Source organism: Polypterus senegalus, unplaced genomic scaffold (genome assembly GCF_016835505.1).
Source record: "Polypterus senegalus isolate Bchr_013 unplaced genomic scaffold, ASM1683550v1 scaffold_1909, whole genome shotgun sequence".
NCBI lineage: Eukaryota > Metazoa > Chordata > Cladistia > Polypteriformes > Polypteridae > Polypterus > Polypterus senegalus.
The window spans coordinates 1-23038 of record NW_024386659.1 but is presented as its reverse complement, the minus strand read 5'-3'; the positions used below and the strand labels follow the sequence as shown (position 1 = coordinate 23038).

General features: G+C 41.4%; 1 protein-coding gene across 2 annotated transcripts; it reads right to left on the bottom strand.

Annotated features, from left to right (window-relative positions):
- Nucleotides 1-2193: 2193 nt before the first annotated feature.
- Nucleotides 2194-17861, bottom strand: sgsm3 (small G protein signaling modulator 3). 2 transcript variants are annotated; one of them, XM_039743499.1, is made up of 13 exons: nt 17653-17861; nt 17289-17368; nt 17042-17127; nt 16885-16948; nt 12552-12760; nt 12322-12429; nt 9394-9537; nt 8324-8519; nt 7162-7307; nt 5050-5286; nt 4685-4867; nt 2439-2594; nt 2196-2355 (listed from the first exon to the last, which is right to left on the bottom strand). In XM_039743499.1, exons 2-13 carry the CDS (start codon nt 17293-17295, stop codon nt 2275-2277), a joined length of 1617 nt encoding a protein of 538 aa, XP_039599433.1. In that variant the 5' UTR covers nt 17296-17368; nt 17653-17861; the 3' UTR covers nt 2196-2274. The 2 variants fall into 2 exon arrangements, with proteins under 2 accessions (XP_039599434.1, XP_039599433.1); XM_039743500.1 differs by lacking the exon at nt 17653-17861 and having other exon boundaries at nt 2194-2355; nt 17289-17310.
- Between the last annotated feature and the right edge of the window lie 5177 nt (nt 17862-23038).

Here is a 23038-nt window from a genome sequence, read left to right as displayed (position 1 = left end):
CTGAAATAACCACTCGTTACAACCGAGGTATGCAGCAAAGCATTTGTGAAGCCACAACACGCACAACCTTGAGACGGATGGGCTACAACAGCAGAAGACCCCACGGGTACCACTCATCTCCACTACAAATAGGAAAAAGAGGCTACAATTTGCACGAGCTCGCCAAAATTGGACAGTTGAAGACTGGGAAAATGTTGCCTGGTCTGATGAGTCTCGATTTCTGTTGAGACATTCAAATGGTAGAGTCAGAATTTGGTGTAAACAGAATGAGAACATGGATCCATCATGCCTTGTTACCACTGTGCAGGCTGGTGGTGGTGGTGTAATGGTGTGGGGATGTTTTCTTGGCACACTTTAGGCCCCTTAGTGCCAATTGGGCATCGTTTAAATGCCACGGGCTACCTGAGCATTGTTTCTGACCATGTCCATCTCTTCATGACCACCATGTACCCATCCTCTGATGGCTACTTCCAGCAGGATAATGCACCATGTCACAAAGCTCGAATCATTTCAAATTGGTTTCTTGAACATGACAATGAGTTCACTGTACTAAAATGGCCCCCACAGTCACCAGATCTCAACCCAATAGAGCATCTTTGGGATGTGGTGGAACGGGAGCTTTGTGCCCTGGATGTGCATCCCACAAATCTCCATCAACTGCAAGATGCTATCCTATCAATATGGGCCAACATTTCTAAAGAATGCTTTCAGCACCTTGTTGAATCAATGCCACGTAGAATTAAGGCAGTTCTGAAGGCGAAAGGGGGTCAAACACCGGATTAGTATGGTGTTCCTAATAATCCTTTAGGTGAGTGTATATAGCACAATGTTTTTCCAAAATCTATTTGCTGTTGTAATGCCATGTAGTGTTGCAATAATCAGAATGACTGCAAGATATATAATCATTAAGCCTCAGTTGACTTGTGTTATAGTCCTCTTAAATCGTTAACAGCAATTTTACCTTCCTATTTTCTCTCAGTGTCGTCTTTTGTTCAGTTTCATTTTCTCTCTCCTCATCTTACCATAGGTATTTCAGGTATTTGTCAAATACGTGAGAATAAACAGAACATTACAACCCCGGCTGTTTAAAGTGCATGGACTGGAGGAAATCAGGGAAGAGTTTTTAGAAAAGTAGAGCTTTTTCAGAAGTGGATTTCTGCTATTCACAGCACAGTGTTTATCAAGCTAACCCCAGACATGTGTTCTCGTCCCAAGAATGACGTATGGCCCCATGAGACTAATATCAACCTAACATGGTTTAGTGGTCATACTGCATTAAACAAAGTATTGCACTAACTGTACATGAGCCTGCTTGTTCAAGTATATAATATGGAAGAGTATATGTCAGCAATTTATAATTATTTTGATAGTTATAGATATAGATAAATATACTTTAGATATATAGATAGATACATTTTTTTTTTTTTCAATGGATGGCATGCAAGGACTGGAGGACTCCCCTCCCTTACCTGGCTGGAAGGCCCAGGTGGCAATGGGCACAGAGTGGCAAGATGTTCCCTGCCTTAGCCAGAAGGATGGCAGAAGAAACCAGCGTAGAAGTGGGCATGTTGGCGTCCCAGCAGGGTTAGGCTGAAGAACAATACCCAGCCAGGAGGCCACTGTGATGGAAGAACAAGGGGAGAAAACCTTTCAAGACTATCTGTTCCTCCGATACACTAGATGACAGCATCCCTGGGGTCAGGATTTTCACACGGACACCAGTAGAGGATGCTGGGATCTGTAGTCCTGTGGGGCAGAACTGTTTGGTTTCGTGGGAGCCACCATGGGGAGCTGCCAGGAATAATCATCCATACTTTATGGGGCTTCCATTGGACCCAGAGGTGCTTCCATTAGGCTGTGTCCTAGCACAGGAAGTACTCCCTGATCTAAAATAAAAGAGACCTCTTAACCTCATCTGGGCGAGTGAGAGTCAGGTGAAAGAGGACAAAGCTCGCCTGGAAGGAATGAAGGAGAGAAACAGAAGAGAAGAATTGTGTTGTGGTTGGTTTATGCCTCGTTTAAAGCTTTTGTTCAAGGTGTTTTGTATAAATAAACCTTTTATTTATACCAGAACTTGTGTCTGTGCGGTTATGTCTGGGGTGCTTCCTTTTGCTCCCGGTGGTCAAAATATGACTTTTTATTGTTTTTTTTGTTGTTTTTTTTTTTTTTTAAAAAGTATAAGCTGATTTTTATAATTTTTCTTTTCATTATTCTATTTATAGGTTTTAAGGATTGAGCATTAGGATATGCAGATAAATCTATTTTTACACATTTTCAGAAAACAGTATCATACTTCTCACCTCTTAGCCCATTAAGTTCTCCAACCCAGCAATGCTCATCCTTTTGCGAGATAATCTGAAAAAGAAACGTCAATTTCAAGTAAGAAGAGTACAGAGCAGCCACCACATATTCACGCAGCAAGAATTCTGGATGCTCACCGTGATGATATCATTTTTTCGAAAACCTAACTCATCGTCATCATGCCTTTCAAAGTCCAGCAATGCCTTGGCTCTCCGGCGGCGATTCCGCGAGACCACAACAAAGTTATCATGATCCTTCTGGTGGCTTTCCATTGAATAATCTGGTGTTAGCTCCTACATAAAAAGTTGGGATGGAAATAAAATTAGCTGAAACAGATGTGTGCTTGGAGGAGGAGGAAAACCAAATGTTGGTTTCTACTTCTTCTCTATAACTCCTTAAGATTTAGAGTCCCTTTATTAGATGATCTGAAACTTTAGTAAAATATTTCCATTAAGAATTATAATTTTCCTCACTCAATTAGGTGAATAGCTATTCCAAGTATTAGATACATTACATTAATGCGTCAATCCCAATTCTACACTGAATTGATCCCAATTCTACACTGGAAGTTGAAAAATTATTCCAGAAGAAACCAGACTCAACTAATCTTAACAGATCATTCCCAATGTGAAACTGAGAAGGGGCAGAAGAACAAGCAGCCATCAGTTGGAGATTAGTTCAAGCTATCTAAAAAATCACTAATCACGCAGCCGTTTTTTAATTTTAAATAGCAAATGAGAAATTGTCTGAACTGCCTTTCTTCTCACTGCACCACAATATATACGTCTTTTAAAAGGTACTGGCTGTGCAATCGCAGTAAACTTCAACACCATCCAACCTCTGCTCCTTAGGGATAAGCTGACTGAGATGGGAGTAGATTCACACCTTGTGGCATGGATTGTGGACTATCTTACAGACAGACCTCAATATGTGCGTCTTGGGAACTGCAGGTCTGACATTGTGTTCAGCAATACAGGGGCGCCGCAGGGGACTGTACTTTCTCCGGTCCTGTTCAGTCTATATACATCAGACTTCCAATATGACTCGGAGTCCTGCCACGTGCAAAAGTTCGCTGATGACACTGCTATTGTGGGCTGCATCAGGAGTGGGCAGGAGGAGGAGTACAGAAAGTTAATCAAAGACTTTGTTAAATGGTGCGACTCAAACCACTTACACCTTAACACCAGCAAGACCAAGGAGCTGGTGGTGGATTTTAGGAGGCCCAGGCCCTCATGGACCCTGTGATCATCGGAGGTGACTGTGTGCAGAGGGTGCATACCTATAAATATCTGGGAGTGCAGCTGGATGACAAATTGGACTGGACTGCCAATACTGATATTCTATGTAAGAAAGGCCAGAGCAGACTATACTTTCTGAGAAGGTTGGCATCCTTCAACATCTGCAGTAAGATGCTGCAGATGTTCTACCAGACGGTTGTGGCAAGTGCCCTCTTCTACGCGGTGGTGTGCTGGGGTGGCAGCATAAAGATGAAAGACGCCTCACGCCTGGACAAACTTGTTAAGAAGGCAGGCTCTATTGTAGGATTAAAGTTGGACAGTTTAACATCTGTGGCAGAGCGACGGGCATTAAGCAAACTCCTGTCAATCATGAAGAATCCACTGCATCCACTTAACAGTGTCATCTCCAGACAGAGGAGTAGCTTCAGTGACAGACTTTTGTCACCGTCCTGCTCCACTGATAGACTAAAGAGATCGTTCCTCCCCCACACTATGCGACTCTTCAATTCCACCCGGGGGAGTAAATGCGAACATTAATTTTATTTTAATTCTTTTCATTTTTATTACTATTTAATTTAATATTGTTTCTTTGTATCAGTATACTGCTGCTGGATTATGTGAATTTCCCCTTGGGATTAATAAAGTATCTATCTATCTATCTATCTAACTCAAGTTTTTTGTCCTAGATTGTCACATCAGCCCACTTCTTCAATGGCAATCTGATCAAATACCAACAACATGTCGTCTGTTTTCAGGTTCATTGTCTTTCTTAGAACTACCAAGCAATTTAGTGCCTTTGAAAGTTTCTGTTTATAATTGTACTATTGTCCCAGATAGGCCATACACAAATTTTATAGAAAGAACTCAAGTTTGATTATTTATTTAGTGCCTATGAACAGAATCAACAAATCAAATTAAACAACAAAGATAAATTACACAGTTAAAACAAACTTGGAAGTCATGGGATATATTATTTTGTATTCTTAACAAGAAAATAAATTAACTAAAGTCAAGATGTTGAACTAGAAGAAAGTAACACTTAAAATTTCCCAAATTTAAACTAAATGTTTAAAAGCTTATGACATGAGATAAGAGAGACTTCCATTTCCTTCCCTCATTTTAAAATAAAAAACTGGAATTCGTACCAATGTAAAGTTGCGAGGATCCAAGCAGTGGAAATGTTTAGCCACCTGGACAATGCTCTCTCGGAGGTCTGCCACCAGCTCAGTTTGCTTAATGTTCTTTGCCTTCAATGCCTCTGCGTCTTCATCCCCAAACAACAGGGAACTGATGGTGGATCTTCGACGCTGACTCTGCCTCCGCACAATCTGAGAAATAAAGGCAGTCGGCTGTATTTATTGTACTTCAAATGCTCAAAAAATTGTAATGCACATCATCTTGTCTTTCATTTTACTAAACAGAACTAAAAATATGTTCAGAATATAAAACTTTAAGTAATGATTAACACTTGCTCATTACTTTTCAGCTATACATTTATGATGTGGCTCACCTTAGATAGATTGGCAGTTTGGTTACCAGCTGTTTGATGATTGGTCAATTGCGCCTGCTCAGCAATGATGTAGGCAAGGTGTTTGCGCCTTTGTGTTTCTATTATCGTCTCATTTAGAGATCCTGCTACTCGCATTGCTTCTCCCAGCAGCTGATTAGGATCATCCAGCTGGCAAGGCAGGTCTGAGAGTGTGTTGAAAATAGAAGCAGAGTTTTCCGATTGAACCAACTCCTCCTCCTAGAAGAAAGAAAACATATTTTGTTTACACATTATGGCTCACCAGAGCTACCAACATGTCATCTATCCTAATTTTTCTAGATCTCCCAACTTCGACACAGTCACCCATCAAATCCCCCTTGCCACCACTGGGACTGCCCTCAGGTGGTTTGAGTCCTCTTTGGCAGATTCTACCACGTGTCCTGGCTAGGAGAGAAGTCAAAGTTGCAATGCAAGCATGGGGGTCATCCTCAAGGATCAGTATCTAGTCATCTCTTCTCTATATACCTTCTCATTAGGTCCCATCACCCAGTCCCATGGTTTCTCATATCAATGCTATGCCAATGATGCACAGCTGTATCAATCATTCCCTCCAGATGGTGGGAACCACATGGTGTCATCTAAAATCTTTGCAGCTGACTGATATTGAAACCTGTATGAAGGATCACAATCTCTAGCTCAACCTGGCAAAGACGGACTTTCTCGTTATCCCAGCTCATACTTCTATTCAGCTCCGCATCTCTGTTCACCTCAGCTCACTACCGCTAACACTCCCCAAATCAGTATGCAAACTTTGGGCCATGATCAATGACCAGCTCTCCTTCACTGAGCATGTTGCAACTGTCTCTCGTTCTTGTAGATTCATTCTATATAAACACTCACAAGATCAGGCCATGTAAGACGGAGTATGGAGCACAACTTTTACTCATGTCTTTGGTTTTGTAACATCTGAACTACTGCAGCTCTCCATAGGCAAGATTACCAGCATGTGCTACCAAACTGCAGGAGAGGATTTAAAATATGTGCCACATTTGATGTTCACACAGCCAAGGTGGGCACATGTCACTCCTTTTCAAATCACTACATTGGCTCCATGTAGCTGCATGTATTAAATTCAAATCCTTGACGCTTACCAACAGAATCGTCAGTGGATTAGCACTCATATGGAGATACTGGTGAGGTCCTATGCTCCTTCTCGCCCACTCAGGTCTGCTAATGAATGGCATCTTATGATGCCACCCCTGTGTGGCACCAAATTTCAATTCAGTCTCTTTTTATGTGTAGCTTCTAGCTGGTGGTACAAGGAACGTTCAAAAAGTTTCCGCACTTTAATATTTTCGTTGGAAACGGTGAAGGTGAGAAGAGTAGTAATTGGTCATGTCTGAGAGGGTCATGTGACTGGGAAAACTGCATCACAAAGGAAGGTGACTATGTAGAAAAGTGATGCCATTTGTTTTTGAAATTCTAATTAAATAGAGTAAAAAAAAAAAGTGAAGAAATGTTTTGAACGTCCCTCTTATAAGTTTCCATCCTCTATTCAAAGTTCTGACTCCCTCAAAGTGTTTAAGAAGCAAATGAAGACTTTTGTTTGAATTTATATCTGATATTAGTTGTTGGTGTAACTTGCTTGCATGTTTTTTTTCACTTTTCATGATCAATTTTGTACCCTTGTCCCATCACACTTATTCTTGAACAGTTCCCTAATGTTTAATGATTATGTTGACCTCTTTTGTGGGTCACTTTGGATAAAAGTGTCTGCTAAGCAAATAAATGCAAACACCTCCTGTACAGTACCTATCACATTTTGTTACAAAATTTTTTATAGAATCTATCAGCTACCTTTAAGCTCTAAACTCCAGCATAATCTTATATTTTATATTACATAAAAACAGCAGAGTACCGTTATACAGTAAATATATCTTAGTTAATGATGAGCAAACGTATCATCAAATAAAGATCCCACTATACTGTTCCCGTCATTCAAAAGGGTTCATGTCTCAGATCAGGAGAGGCTTTATTATGGAGACGTCAAATTATCATACATAAATTGCTACAAATTCAAGACTGAACAGGCCATCTGTTCTACCAAGATAAACTGGAAAACATCGAGGGTACCTTCATCTTCAGCATTCCCAAGGTGATCTGAAACAAAACCACGGAGCCGTTGTAAAAGAACAAGTCCCAGATGCGTAGCAGAAGTTTAATGTGGACAACGCTGGCAAAGGCAGTCAGGAACCAGTGGAGTGTGATTAGGGACAATTCTGAAACGTGGAGAGGAGAGAAAGCAAAATAAAAATGGGACGTCATGGCAGATTTAAAGATAAAGCTTTGGTGAACATTAAATTTACCAGCTCTTGAGAAACCTAAAACTGTTTGATCAGGAAAGTAATACAATTCTATTGATTTGGTCACAAAGTTCGATAGTACCTAGTTATCTGTCGGCCTAAGGCTTGCATGTCTACTTTTTGTAGGTGATGTGGTCTTTTTATCCCCTTGACTTCAGACCAAGATCTTGGCTGTGTTTTGGGATGGTCCTTGTAGAGTAATGTGGTTAGGATGTGAATTAAAAACAAAAATAGTAATAATAATAAAAAAAACTGTCTCAAAGATGAGGCATGAGCAGCTGCACTCAATTGGAAGAGTTAAGCTCTTTTGTATTGAATTCCCGACTGAGAGTAGAGGTGATAGGGAGATCAACCAACAAACTAGTGCACTGGCAGCAGTTTTACAAATGTTGTACCAGATCGTGTTGGTGAACTGGATTAGAAGACCACGGACAAAGCTGTAAATTTACTGATAACTCTACATCTCTATTCTTATCTCTGGTTCACAAGCTTGTGGCAGTGAAAGAAAAAATACAATTGCAAGTACAAGCAGCTGAAATGAGGTTCAGTGTGAAAATGTTATCATTGGAGGAGGGCCTCAGAGTAGAACTGTTGTTTCTAAAAAATGAGAGGAGTCACCTAAGGTGGCTTGGTCATGCAGTTAGGATGTGCCATGGATGTCTGCATCTGACAAGGGCCACTGTGAGAAGTATGAGTGAGAGACCAAGAACAAACTGGAAGGACTGTGTCTCCTGATTGTCTTGGGAGTGTCTTTTCATTCCCAAAGATGGGACAGATAAAGTAACTCAAGGTTTGGAGGCTTAGACATGTAGCTCAGTTTCACCAGGAAAAGCAGAATGAAAATACCGGTGATGAACACGATGGGATAATGATAACAATGCCTATTTCTTTACAGTCTTTACTAGTTTACTGAAGATCCTTGCTTTACTTACCAATATCATGTTCCTGTAGAAGTTTATCCAGACTGGGAAGGTACTGCACAATGAGCTGACGAAGGACCCTTTGATCAGTTTGTACTCCAAGCAAAGTGGTGCTGAAGTATGAGGCAGGAACAAGGTCCTCGATTAAAGCACTCATCATCCAGAAAGCGTCCTCCTCTTCCATGAAGAGCAGAAGACTTGCAACCACCTAGAAGTAAATGATGCCATGGTGTAGAAGATGACATTTTAAATCACAGATCCTCTGCACAAGTCTGAATATTACTTAATACTAATTTCACGGTTACGCAGAACCTTTTAAAATGTTTAGTATAGTAACCAAGAAAACTAGTCATTAAGCCAATTACTAAAGCATAACGTTAGTGCTTTTTCCTTGTCAGGGCAAAAACGGCAAAGTTTTCCATTTAGAATTAAATCTTCAACACAATAAAGTGTGCAGATAGTGCCCGAGTACTTTCTGAATCCACTCTATTTTCCACGTGATTTCTGTGCAGGATGTACTCACACACATTTATACACATACACACACAGAGAGAGGGACAGGTGACATAACACTGTCAAACCCACTTACTACAATGCAGAAATTCAGAAGGCCTGAGCCTACATTGGCAGCATGAGGTGTAAAACAGGAACGAGCCCTGGGCAGGGTGCCATTCTAACTCAGCGGCCCATTCATATTCACACTCGAAGGAATTGTGAGCAACCAAATCTACACAACTTTAAGACGTGGAACAATAACTATAGTGCTCTTAGAAAAATAAAAACAAGTTGTAACCCTAACCCTAACCCTAATTTGACATACACACATGACAGTGACTGGACTTGAGCTGTAAGGTAGACATACCACCAACCTGACCTGTGCCATCACATCACATCACATAACATATAAATACATATATACATACATACATACCACTAGCACTAGAAAAATATGGCCAACAAAGCAGATAATTTGGTGATACGATTACAACAAAATGCAAGGAACATGAATAGAAATCATTTTCAGGCTGGATACTTTCTCACATGTAGGAAACAAAATAAATCTACATAAAAGGCATCCTCACCATCCCAGTACCCTGACAATAACCAATGTCAGGGTATAGCCAGGCCAGGCCTCTTAATATTCTTCGAAGACGTGGCACCCCAATACTATTCATATTTGAAAAGCAGGCATTTGTGGGCATGGTGCGCAAGAGATCCTTCTCAATCTGTAAAGAAGAATGGATATTAGTGCTGTAGCCCTGGTTTGCATTCTCTATTTGTAATTTACTAAAAAAGTATGTCACGGTCACTTCACCAGTCAAGCAGAGCCACTGCTTAAAATGTGTTGCCTTTACATGTCACACCCATAGAAATGCTTGTAGGTACACATCTGAATCAGAGATAAATACTAATAAAAAATACTCTAATAACATTAGATTGGGCAACGGAGACAAAATGCAGAATGCTAATGGAGTGTTTCCTCAGAATAAGGAACAGAATTCAGTTTTATTTGTTGAGGTGCGTGTATTTAGATATGCATGTACACATTTCAAAGTGCATTTTAGAACTGGTTAGGCAACCTGTATGGATTTTCTAAGTACTATACAGACTTTCAAATAAGTTGGGCAATGGAGGATGAAAGGAGATACACACTATGCCCTGAAAAATCAAAGACCAAAAATTGATTTACACAGTACACATACCGTATATACTTGCAGAGGAGTTCTCCCGCGGATAAGTCAGAACTTAATTTCACAGTATAAATTCTAGTATTTTATAATGTTGGTCATATAAGTCGAATGCGGAAAACTCACACTATTGGACCAAGTGATTATGATATGCTAACGCCCACCTGGGAAAGTAACCACAGTGCACACTGGCTTTTTTTTCCAATGTGGGTGTGGCAATGCGCTGTATCAGCTTGTGCTCCTAACCTCTCTCTCTCTCTCTCTATTGTGCCTACGTGACCACACGGTAATACCCAAACTTTTCCGAAACAAACTTTGCACAGATTTGTGTTTTTTGTATCTGACACCCTCATACACCTTTATCGTAAGAGCATACCTGATCTACGATGGAGTGTTCAATCAGAAGAAAATATGGAGTTGGTTTTAAATTAAACGTCGCTGAAGTAGCGAAAGAAACACATGCGCTGCTGCAACAAAATTCGATACGTTTGAGAAACTGATGCGAGACTGGAGGAGGCAAGATGATGTAAAAAAATAAATAAATTAATAATAATAATAATAATTTAGTCTCGCATTTTTGAACGGGCATATAAGTTGGGGTCTGATTTTATGATCGATTTTTCGGGTTTCAAGACCAGACTTATACGCGGTATATACGGTATATATAAAAAAAATTAAAAAAAAAAACATATACACTGAACCTTTTGCAGATTGATGTCATAAAACATTTAAATAAAAGACAACCACAATAATTTAAACTAATTACATTCCAAAATCCCTTGAAAGACCTAAACTGTCCCCATTTCTATCTGCATTGTTCCTTATTAGTTTACGTGTAAAACTGCACAATTACTTAGCTTAGTGTTTAAAAATTTAATTCAAACATACATTACTGCTATTCTATACATTTCTCTGTTCCTACATGCGCCATTATCTACTGTATGAGAAAAATAAGAGCTTGCAGAATGCAAATTGTAATTACTAGTTGTATATTATATAAACTTTTAATAAATTTACTTGTTGTAATGAAATCCTTACCAATAAGCAAGACATACCATATGGAATTTAATGCTATATTCATAGACTATGGAACAGATGGGAAAAATATATTCAATGCTACCCAAACAAATCTCTCAGTTATATAAAAAAAAAAAAAATCCTGGCAGGGAGACGAGACGTGATCTTCTCGAAAGACAATATGACGTCACGAGACAGGGCAGAGAGACAGAAGGACAGCTGCTGTACAGGCTTTTAAATGGTCGACACGCAGCACGACATGCAGATCACATAGCTCGGCAGCAGCAGCTGATCCGTCCGCATCTCCTTACCAGGAGAGATGCAAAGTGGCAGGAGTGTACAGTGCATCCAGGGGGGTTGAGGGAAGCGATCGAGACCAGAATCATCTCGGAGAGACACTTGGATGACACGCAAGACTAGACATTACAACCTTAGGAAGCAAAACCTGTGAGACGGTGACTTTTGTACCCCACGCCCTACTTACAATTTAAAACAAGTTCATGGACATCTAACCTAACAGTTGTTGGAGTGCTTTTGGCAGACACACTTCATGTGCTCCCAGCTCTTAAAACGACGACAAGTGACAAGCAGAACACGCAGCTCGCCAGCAGCAGCTGCAGCAAGCCAGCTCCTTAGCGTGTGTTCAGCAAACCCATTCACAATGCGAGCAGCGTTATACGTCCCGCGAGAAAGACATTTAACCATGCCCAGGGCAGGAAATAAAGGACAAATATTGTTTTTACAAAAGTTTTAAAGTAAAACTGAAAATAATGCATATGTAACAATTCTCATGAAAAATAATAATTTTATTAAATTGTATATCCGGTAAACCAAACCCGAGGCAGGGCGAGCAAAGAGAGCAGGGGGCAGAGCCCCCTAGTTAATAAAAATAAATAAATAAAATCTTAGAATAAAATGTATATCATCTGAAATCCATGAATATACAGAAACTTATAAAGGATAAAAAAAACTCTTTAGCAGGGGACTGTAAATTTTCTGAATTACGCCACTAAGTGTTTCATTCCCGTTATTAATTTGTTGCAGTGTTAAGTTTTAACAAAGTGTTCAAGCTTGAAGTGAGACTGACTGAGACAAACAAACAATCTGTGGCTTTTACTGCGAGTCACCAGACTGTACTGTTATCTGTTGAAAGGCAGCCACGTTGATAAAATACATATTGTACACTTTGAATAGGCTGATTAGGATTGGTATTTTTAGCCCACTGACTCAGTGTTTGACATACAGTACACTATGCATAAGCAAGCCGATCAAACTTGCTCGGTATCACAACAACATTCTTCTTACCTGTTTAGCTGAGGGGGTTTCATCATTGGAGCTGTTTTTAACAATTTCCCTGTAAGGCATCTCAGAGCTTCGTTTCTTCTGCAAAGCACCAGACAAGCGCATCCATAACTAGGGACCAAATAAGAATGAGGAGGAAATAAACAAACCATGACTACAAAACTGGAAGGACAATTCAGTTTGGAGGATAAACACAAAAACCTTCTACCTTTCCTCACCCAACTGACTCTCACCTGAGGTCGCATGCTGTGCGGCACACCAGACAGCACCAAGTTGCGCAGCTTTTCAGAGCGAGGCAGAGTCACGTCAATCTTGTCCCAGGTCAAGTCGCCAACATCGTGGTTGTGAGTAAACTCTAGATGGGCCTGCCATCTTAGCCGAAGTTGGGGATCTTCTGTTAATGGCTCTCCCAGGAGCTTACTGTGATTGGGTTCAGCCTCATCTAGAAAGCAAAACAATAAAGAAATCCAGTGTTCTATTCAAGTTACCATAATGTACAATACGCAGAGTTCCTTATGAACCCTACTCTGTAACAGCAGCTATTCTGATTGATAAATAAGTCTGTTTTTGTATTGTGTCTTAGTCCAGCAATGACCTGGCACCCCATTCAGCGTAGTCTGTTTTGTAGTATCCCTCTGAATTGCCCCGATGATCCTTAATTAAAATAAGGTGTTCTAGAAAACAGATGGATGCATTATTTACCATCAAATTTAATACTGTCAGGTACTGTTGAAAGGAACTTTTTCCAATTGATTTCTGTTTATATTGCCAATAATTATTATAACTTGAGTTACTGTGTTGCAGAAGGATTACTGTAACTTTTTTGTGAGCTCACACTCTTCTACAGAGTTTGACTTTTCAGATCTAAGTTGACCATTTGACAACAAGGCTTAATGTCTACCAAAATCTCCCTTTCTACATCCCCAAAAAACCGTGACCATGACTTTCCCTGCTGAAAAGTGTATCCTGAAACATTTTCTTCAGGAAAGGTCAATAACGCCATTCCACTGACTGTCTTATAACCTCCAGATCAAAAGTGATGAAACCATGCTTCACTGGCTGCGATGATCCAAGACAGCAAGATTTTAAACTCAAGCCCTGTGGCAGGACAAGAAATCCAAACACACTGTTTTTCACACGGCTTTATGATTGATGGTTAGGCTTCGTGGAACGTAACATGCCCACTGTTTGGAATATCCTAACATTTAAATAATTCCTTGGATATCAACATGTAATGTAATTCTACAGGTGCTGGTCATAAAATTGGAATATCATGACAAAGTTGATTTATTTCAGTAATTCCATTCAAAAAGTGAAACTTGTATATTAGATTCATTCATTACACACAGACTGATGTATTTCAAATGTTTATTTCTTTTAATTTTGATGATTATAACTGACAACTAATGAAAGTCCCAAATTCAGTATCTCGGAAAATTAGAATATCAATTAAGACCAATGCAAAAAAAGGATTTTTAGAAATGTTGGCCAACTGAAAGGTATGAACATGAAAAGTATGAGCATGTACAGCACTCAATATTTAGTTGGGGCTCCTTTGGCCTGGATTACTGCAGCAATGTGGCATGGCATGGAGTCGATCAGTCTGTGGCACTGCTCAGGTGTTATGAGAGCCCATGTTGCTCTGATAGTGGCCTTCAGCTCTTCTGAATTGTTGGGTCTGGCATATTGCATCTTCCTCTTCACAATACCCCATAGATTTTCTATGGGGTTAAGGTCAGGCGAGTTTGCTGGCCAATCAAGAACAGGGATACCATGGTCCTTAAACCAGGTACTGGTAGCTTTGGCACTGTGTGCAGGTGCCAGGTCCTGTTGGAAAATGAAATCTGCATCTCCATAAAGTTTGTCAGCAGCAGGAAGCATGAAGTGCTCTAAAACTTCCTGGTAGACGGCTGCGTTGACCTTGGACCTCAGAAAACACAATGGACCAACACCAGCAGATGACATGGCACCCCAAACCATCACTGACTGTGGAAACTTTACACTGGACCTCAAGCAACGTGGATTCTGTGCCTCTCTCTCTTCCTCCAGACTCTGGGACCTTGATTTCCAAAGGAAATGCAAAATTTACTTTCATCAGAGAACATAACTTTGGACCACTCAGCAGCAGTCCAGTCGAGACGCTTCTGACGCTGTCTCTTGTTCAAGAGTGGCTTGACACAAGGAATGCGACAGCTGAAACCCATGTCTTGCATACGTCTGTGCCTGGTGGTTCTTGAAGCACTGACTCCAGCTGCAGTCCACTCTTTGTGAATCTCCCCCACAGTTTTGAATGGGTTTTGTTTCACAATCCTCTCCAGGGTGCGGTTATCCCTATTGCTTGTACACTTTTTCTACCACATCTTGTCCTTCCCTTCGCCTCTCTATTAATGTGCTTGGACACAGAGCTCTGTGAACAGCCAGCCTCTTTAGCAATGACCTTTTGTGTCTTGCCCTCCTTGTGCAAGGTGTCAATGGTCGTCTTTTGGACAACTGTCAAGTCAGCAGTCTTCCCCATGATTGTGTAGCCTACAGAACTAGACTGAGAGACCATTTAAAGGCTTTTGCAGGTGTTTTGAGCTAATTAGCTGATTAGAGTGTGGCACCAGGTGTCTTCAATATTGAACCTTTTCACAATATTCTAATTTTCCGAGATACTGAATTTGGGACTTTCATTAGTTGTCAGTTAAAATCATCAAAATTAAAAGAAATAAACATTTGAAATACATCAGTCTGTGTGTAATGAATGAATCTAATATACAAGTTTCACTTTTTGAATGGAATTACTGAAATAAATCAACTTTGTCATGATATTCTAATTTTATGACCATCACCTGTACAGTTCTTGTGAATGAACTAATGAGCGCACTGAAGCATCGTACTGAGTGACTTCTCTTGTTGGCCGGACAGAACAAGGCTTTATAGTGAGCTTTGCTTGGCCTTTCTCAAGGCCTGCAATTAAAGAAGCCCATCATCTAATTGTGCTCTTATCAACATCCTTGTCTCAATATACATTTTTTAACTATCTGGGAATATTCGTTACTAATTCCTTCCCTGCCACAAAAAAAAACAGCCTGCTATTTCAAACATTATTTACATAATGTAATTTTGAGGCCTAATGTTCTTCTTAGATTTATCCCAGCCTCTCTCCCACTATTTGACCAAGACTGTGCAAAACCTCAAATTCTATCAGCTTGCAGAGCTAGGTGATGCATCGACATTTGCAATTACGCCAACATTTCTCTGTTCAAGAAGGCTGTTAATGGTATGGGTCATGCATGGGTGTCTGGGAATTATCTTCCAGGCTCAGGCAAGGTAAGCAGTTCTACCCTGGAACGAGATGGTGAGGACAGACTCCCATAGTATCTTCTCCTTGTCCTCCAGCAACAAGCCAATACTTAACCACATCTCAAAATTCCAAGAAGGCTCTGTCCCTTCCAGTTCCATCAGTACAAAAAGGAGCCATTCCCAGAAGGCAGTGTCAAACATTACCTAGACGCTTACCGAGAACACAGCTCCCAGTTAGCCTCTACCATTAAGGCAAATCATGCATCTCTTTGTTCTTGATTTGGGGCACAGAACAGTCTTTTCTGTTTCTTTTAGTAACCGGGGTATCCCGGATGGTGCCCACACCCTTTTTTGGAGTACGCTGGTTTCTCTTCAGTCACGCAGCAGTTGTATATATGGATGCTGCCAGAAATAGCAAGAGCCAACAAATAACTTAGTATGAAAAAAAGACGCCTCTTAATGCACTGATTAACATCAGTGGGCATTTTTGGCTTTGTGGTGGTTTAAATATGTTTAGTTCAAATTGTTTTGCTCTCTCATCTTTAGTCAAGTCAGATGTTTTTTCCTTTTTTGTAATTCTTGTGTATATTTGAGTAGAGCTGTTATTGTTGTTTATTGTTAAAATATTTCTTGAGCGTCAGAGAAATGCTAAATTTACCCCATAGAACAAAAAAGTATTATTCACCTAACCATCAGAATACAGGTTTGAGTGTGTACAATCCTGTGATGTGCTGGTAATGTGCCTGATGCTGCCCGGATAGCCACTGGTCCCTGAATAATAATAAGCTCAAGAAAGACAGTGGCGCAGTGGGTAGCGCTGCTGCCTCGCAGTTAGGAGACCCGGGTTCGATTCCCGGGTCCTCCGTGCATGGAGTTTGCATGTTCTCCCCGTGTCTGCCTGGGTTTCCTACCACAGACCAAAGACATGCAGGTTAGGTGCATTGGTGATTCTACATTGTGCTTGGTGTGTGTGTGCCCTGCGTTGGGCTGGCCTGGGGTTTGTTTCCTGCCATGCGCCCTGTGTTGGCTGGGATTGGCTCCACTGGACCCACGTGGCCCTGTACTTAGGATGTAGCGGGTTGGATAATGGAATGGATGGAAGAAATACAGTTTACTTTTGGCTCAAAAAAACCCTATTTGCACCCATGTGAATCCTTTACTTTAAAAATCCACAGCCTATATGACAGTAGGGCCCAAATCCTACATTCACTCAATCATGTATTCATCGTCGGCATGATATTCTTCTATAAAGTCGACAGCTATAAAAAAACTTCAAGTTACCTTCTTGATCAATTCTGAATCCAAACTCATCATACTGGATTTCAGGCTCATCAGATTCTTCCTTCTATAATATACAAAAAAACAAAAAAAATAGAGGAAGGAAATTAACTTATGTATGATTTTCAGAAGTCGAATCTGAAGAGAAGAATACAGTCACCTGGCAGTATCTGGCAAGTAAATCTTGTGGCCACATGCTGGGTGTCAGGGCAGAGAAGGGCCCACCAGGCCTTGGAGTGTAGCTTCCTGTGAAAAGAAACATGTTCAAGGTCCTTGGCCTCATTATTATGGCGTGCCACACTTTTACAGAAGCTGTGACCCCAAAAACAGTTTTCTGAAAAAGATGCCAGCTTAACCATTTCAAAGGATGAGGGCCTAATGACATCCCAATGTTGTTAATTGCGTACCTGACATTGTGCAGTCCTCAGTCTGGTGTGCAGCAGGCAGACTCCAGACAGTTGTTTAGAAAGGAGTGAAAAGAAAGCTTCTGAAATAAAAAAAAACGATTTAAGAATGTGACTGCACTCGGTTTACATATATACATTATATATTACAATATAATACTGCATGCACTTACTGGTCTGACACTTTCTAAAAACCCTCATCAATTATACATTAACAGGCCCACAGGTCTGAATAACTTAATATGACGCTTAGAGGTGCATCCTTAACATGTAGTGCTGCTGACAGACAGGTGTTGTAACTGAAAAACTTCATTAAAAATAAATGGACAGATGCCAGTCTACAAAACTCAACCCAGTGTATACTGACCCGGTCCGAGACCCAGACCCAAGACACTCGCTTCTGCGTCTGCTGACGTGGTTCGTGTAGCTTGGCAAGCCCAGTTTATTTCAAGCGCACGTGGACACATGTGGGCCCTTGCAGGTTCTGGGCACTGAGAGATAGCTGACCTACTGCATGTAGCACAGAAGCTCCCGGCCTTGCTCAAGGAAGTATGATGACGTCTCAAACAAGCAGAGGAGTCTGGCGACACACGTCAGCATCGCCGGCCTCAGCAGAGCAGGTGGACAGGCTTTTCCTGTCTCTTGGTGTTGCCATGGAAACTCCCAGAGGCCTGTTCTGTACAGTGAGTCACTCTCCCAGCCTGTGATGAAGGAAATTCACCGAATGTGCCCAGCAGCTAGTGCACTGCCCTGACGTTACCTGTGTGCTCGGTTTATGTTGAACAGACACACCTCTAAAACACGAGTACCAAATACCAGAGTTCAAAAGAGGGTGTGAGCTACAACTACACAAGGGAAGGCAGTTCCAAGATAGGCACCGACCTGCGGATGTGAAACATTAGCTTGGACACACCTGTTCAGCATGCAGAGACAAATGGGAGGGGCACGTCTACGTGTACCACCACTGTGATCACGCACGATACAAGCAAAATGTACCAGCACCCCGTGTGGGCGTCAGTCTGACACATTAAGGTGAGGAAAGAAGGTAAGTGGGCAAAGAGTGAGGTGGGGCATTTCAAGAAATACTCTACTGTAGAAATAATGAGCAGAGAATGTGAGATTAACACATAGAAGATGATAACACGGGCCAAAGTACAAATAAATAATAGGCATGGAGTGTTCATTGTAAATTTTTCTTTTTGTTTAAACCACTGCTGACTAGTGGGAAGAACATACAGTATACATACTGTATACTTGAGACCTTAAGGCCCTTCTCCATGCTGGAGTATCAGGCCTGCTGTTGAACTGCAGGACAGGATTAAATGAACAAGAGTGCAATCCGCCCAACCATGCAATGCAAGAGATGAGCAAACAACTTAAGCAAATCGATGGGGCGGGACACCCCAGCCCAGCACATTCCGGATCATATCCAGGAAACATTCAACATGCGCAAATAGCTACAGCACCTAGTAGACAGACCCCTTCTGAGTGGCATCAAGGACTTGCTCGCAATGACAGCAGCATACTGAAGAGTGAGCTACTTAAAGGAGGAATACATTAGAAACTTGCATGTAAGTTTGGTGTTGGAGTAATTCAGCTTACGATCACACAAACCATTAGCTAGCTTTTGTTAAGAAAGGGAATATAAAAATGTGCTGTTTGAAGACATTTGTTTTCAGAAAGCCTATCCCAATTTAGGAAGTGGAACTACAGCTTCTTTAACAGGTTTGATCACCCTAACCCACTCTCACCCTGGAGTGCTGCATTCTCCACCCATCCTTCTGCTGATACCAGCATAGGAGAGACATCCCAACCCAACCCACCCACAATTACAGCAGCCCAGGTGAGCAGAGAGCTGAGGAAACTTCGTGCCAGCAAAGCAGTGGGCCCAGATGGAGTATCGCCACAACTGCTGAAGGCCTGTACGCTGGAGCTGGGGAGTCCTCTACAGTGTATCTTCTACCTGAGCCTGGAACAGGGGAGAGTCCAGGGGCTTTGGAAAACATCTTGCATCACCCCAGTCCCATAGGTATCACGTCCTAGTGAGCTTAATGAATTCCAGCCTGTCACCATGACGTCACATGTGATGAAGATCATGGAGCGACTGCTGTTTCACCACCTGAGGCCATGCCCTCGACCCTCTGCAGTTCGCATATCAGGAGAAGGTGGGAGCGGAGAATATTCTCCCACTTGGACAGAGGCAATGGTGCTGTAAGAATTATGTTTTTGGACATCTCTAGCACCTTCAACACCATCCAACCTCTGCTCCTTAGGGACAAGCTGACAGAGATGGGAGTACATTCATACCTGGTGGCATGGATCGTGGACTATCTTACAGACAGACCTCAGTATGTGCGTCTCGGGAACTGCAGGTCTGACATTGTGGTCAGCAACACAGGTGCGACTCAAACCACCTACAACTGAACACCAGCAAAACCAAGGAGCTGGCGGTGGATTTTAGGAGGCCCAGGCCCCTCATGGACCCCATGATCATCAGAGGAGACTGTGTGCAGAGGGTATAGACCTATAAATACCTGGTAGTGCAGCTGGATGATATTTTGGACTGGACTGCCAATACTGATGCTCTATGCAAGAGAGTACAGAGCCGACTATACTTCCTTAGAAGACTGGCATCCTTCAACATCTGCAATGAGATGCTGCAGATGTTCTATCAGACGGTTGTGGCGCACGCCCTCTTCTACGCTGTGTTGTGCTGGGGAGGCAGCATAAAGAAGAAGGACGCCTCACGCCTGGACAAACTGGTGAGGAAGGCAGGCTCTATTGTAGGCACAGAGCTGGACAGATTGACATCAGTGGCAGAGCGACGGACACTAAGCAGGCTCCTGTCAATCATGGAGAATCCACTGCATCCACTGAACAGGATCATCTCCAGACAGAGGAGCAGCTTCGGCGACAGACTGCTGTTACCGTCCTGCTCCACTGACAGACTGAGAAGATCGTTCGTCCCCCCCACACTATACGATTCTTCACTTCCACCCGGGGGGGTAAACGTTAACATTATACAAAGTTATTATCTGTTATATCTGCATTTTTATCACTCTTTAATTTAATATTGTTCTTTATGTATGCTGCTTCTGGAGTATGTGAATTTCCCCTTCGGATTAATAAAGTATCTATCTATCTACAGGCCACACTTAGTCACATCTATGCATACTGTACTAGAACATCCAATCAGCCTATGACACTCATACATGTTTAAAAAATTAGTTAAAGAGTTAATAATTGATAAATTGAGGTTAAGTCATTTCTAGTGATTGATGTGCTTGTTCATCAGTGCTCTCCTTAATGTTTGGGACAAAGACATATTTTTGCTCTATTTACTGCTCTGCTCCACGGTTTAAAATTATAAACCAAATAATTCAGAGATTGTGATTAAAGTGCACAGTGCAGACTTAATTTCTGGGTATTTGCAGACATTTCGGTCACACCATGTAGAAATGACAATTGTTATACATGGTCCTCCCATTTCAGGGCACCATAATGTGTGGAACAGTTGGCATCACAGGATAAGGAACTGCAATGGTATCTGCAAGGCTGCCCATTCATATCCTGTTAAGAGTCAGAAGAGATTCACCTCTGCTGGGCAGAAAATTTCTCCAGGGGTGCTGTACAATGGCTGTCCCTGTGCTTTGACCCCCAAAAAGGTCACATAAAAAGACAATTTCCCCTCGGGGATTAAATACAGTGTATCTAATCAAAAAAGTCAAATCAAAATCAAATTATTCAGATGCATTTCATTGCTTCATTAGTGCAGGCATAAGATAGTTTGGCTTCCTTCTACTCTACTTACAGACTACTTGCCATTACTAAACATTAGGACAAGAGCTGTGCCAGTGAAAGTTAAAGAAGCCATCATGAGGCTGAAAAACAAGAATAAAAACTTGTCAAGAAACACATCAAACAATTCAGATGTGATTAAAGTTGCGGACTTTCATTTAAGGGGATTTACAGACATTTTTGTCACACCATCAATGTAAGTCAAAGAAGCCATAATGAGTCCAACAAAACAAGAATAAAACCATCAGAGACATCATTAAAACCTTAGGAAGACCTAAATCAACTGTCTGGAATATCACAGTGAAAGAACACACTGGCGAGCTCAGTAATCGCAAAGGGACTGGTAGGCCACTGCTGATGACAGAAGAATCCTCACTCTGGTTAAGAAAACGCCCCAAATGCCTCTCCCACAGATCACAAACAGTCTTCAGGAGGAAAGATGTGGATGTGTCAGAAACATCTATCCACAAACGACTCAGAAATGCCGAGGCCACGTTTCAAGATGCTAACCGCTAGTTAACCACAAAAACGGGATGGCCAGATTACAGTTTGTGAAATACAACAAAGAGCCTGCAGAATTCTGGAAAACCATCTTGTGGACAGACAAGACAAAGATGAACCTGATCAAAGTGATGACAGGAGCAAAGAGAGGAGACCAAAAGGAACTGCCCAAGATCTAAAACAGACCACCTCATCTGTTAAACATGTTGCTGGGGTTGTTATAACTTGAGCATGTATGGCACACTTCTGATGGACCTGCTGATGGCAGTCGCATAATAAACTGAGGTGTATAGAAACATCTGTTCAAGTTCCAGTAAGTGTCTAAAACTCACTGGACAGCGCTTCATCCTACAACAAGATAAATTATCTACCCATAATGCTATGGAAAATTCTTGAATAACCAAGCCAGTCAACAAATTTAAATCCAACTGAGCAGGCCTTCCATATACTGAATGCAAAATGTATGGGGACAAGATCCTTAAACAAGCAGGAGCTGAAGATGGTTGCATTGTAGGCTTGGCAGAACATCACCAGAGAAGATCCTCAGCACCTGGTGATGTCTATGAATCGCAAACTTCAAGCAGCCATTGCACAAATGCAAATTCTTAACATCCCTGAATGCCTTCCATGGGGCTTCCTCCAGCCCCACTAGCAGACCAACAAAAATGATTTCCTTATTCTTGGCATTGGTTATTTTTGGGATCATCCACCTCAAATATCAAATCCTTCATCTTGCATGTTTATCACTTTCACACAATTTTGCATCAGTCTTAGATTTATATGAAGAGAACTCAAAAATATAATTGTTGGGTGAACAAGTATTCCACACTTTTCTGCACCAGAACCACATATTCAAGGAGAAGCCTTGATCTTTAGCATGGCTGTCCCATTCATAGCACTTGGTATAGCTGAGCTGCATTACTAGTAGCAGTGCCACTACTTTTAGATCACCGCAGATGTTCAAGATGTAGTAATGGAAGTAAATCGTAAAAATAGGCAACTGCAATAAAATAGTACGTGATAGGAAAATTGAAAGGTAATTTTTGTGATCTGTGAGCCAAAATCCATAAGAAACACCCAAGTCCAGTAAGTAAAATCCCTTATCCAGTGTTGTTGAAGCGCAATCTCCTCAGTCGAAACTCATGTTGACTGTTCACTAACACACCAGTTTTTGAAAGGTTTTACTTAACCATTCCTTAAACAACTACTGGCATTAATTTACCTCCAATATACATTAAGCGTACTGGCCTATAGTTGCTAGTATAGGCCTGATCACATGTTCTATAGTATAACTGATGGATTTTTAACTAACAAGAAAATAGATGTGATGCAACCAATCACCTAAGCTGGACTGTAAAAACAGTGCCCATATCCTTTAATAACGTAAATCCAGTGTGACAACAAGGAGGAGACTAGAAATGGTCACACAGCCAGATTTTCTCAAACTTGTTTGT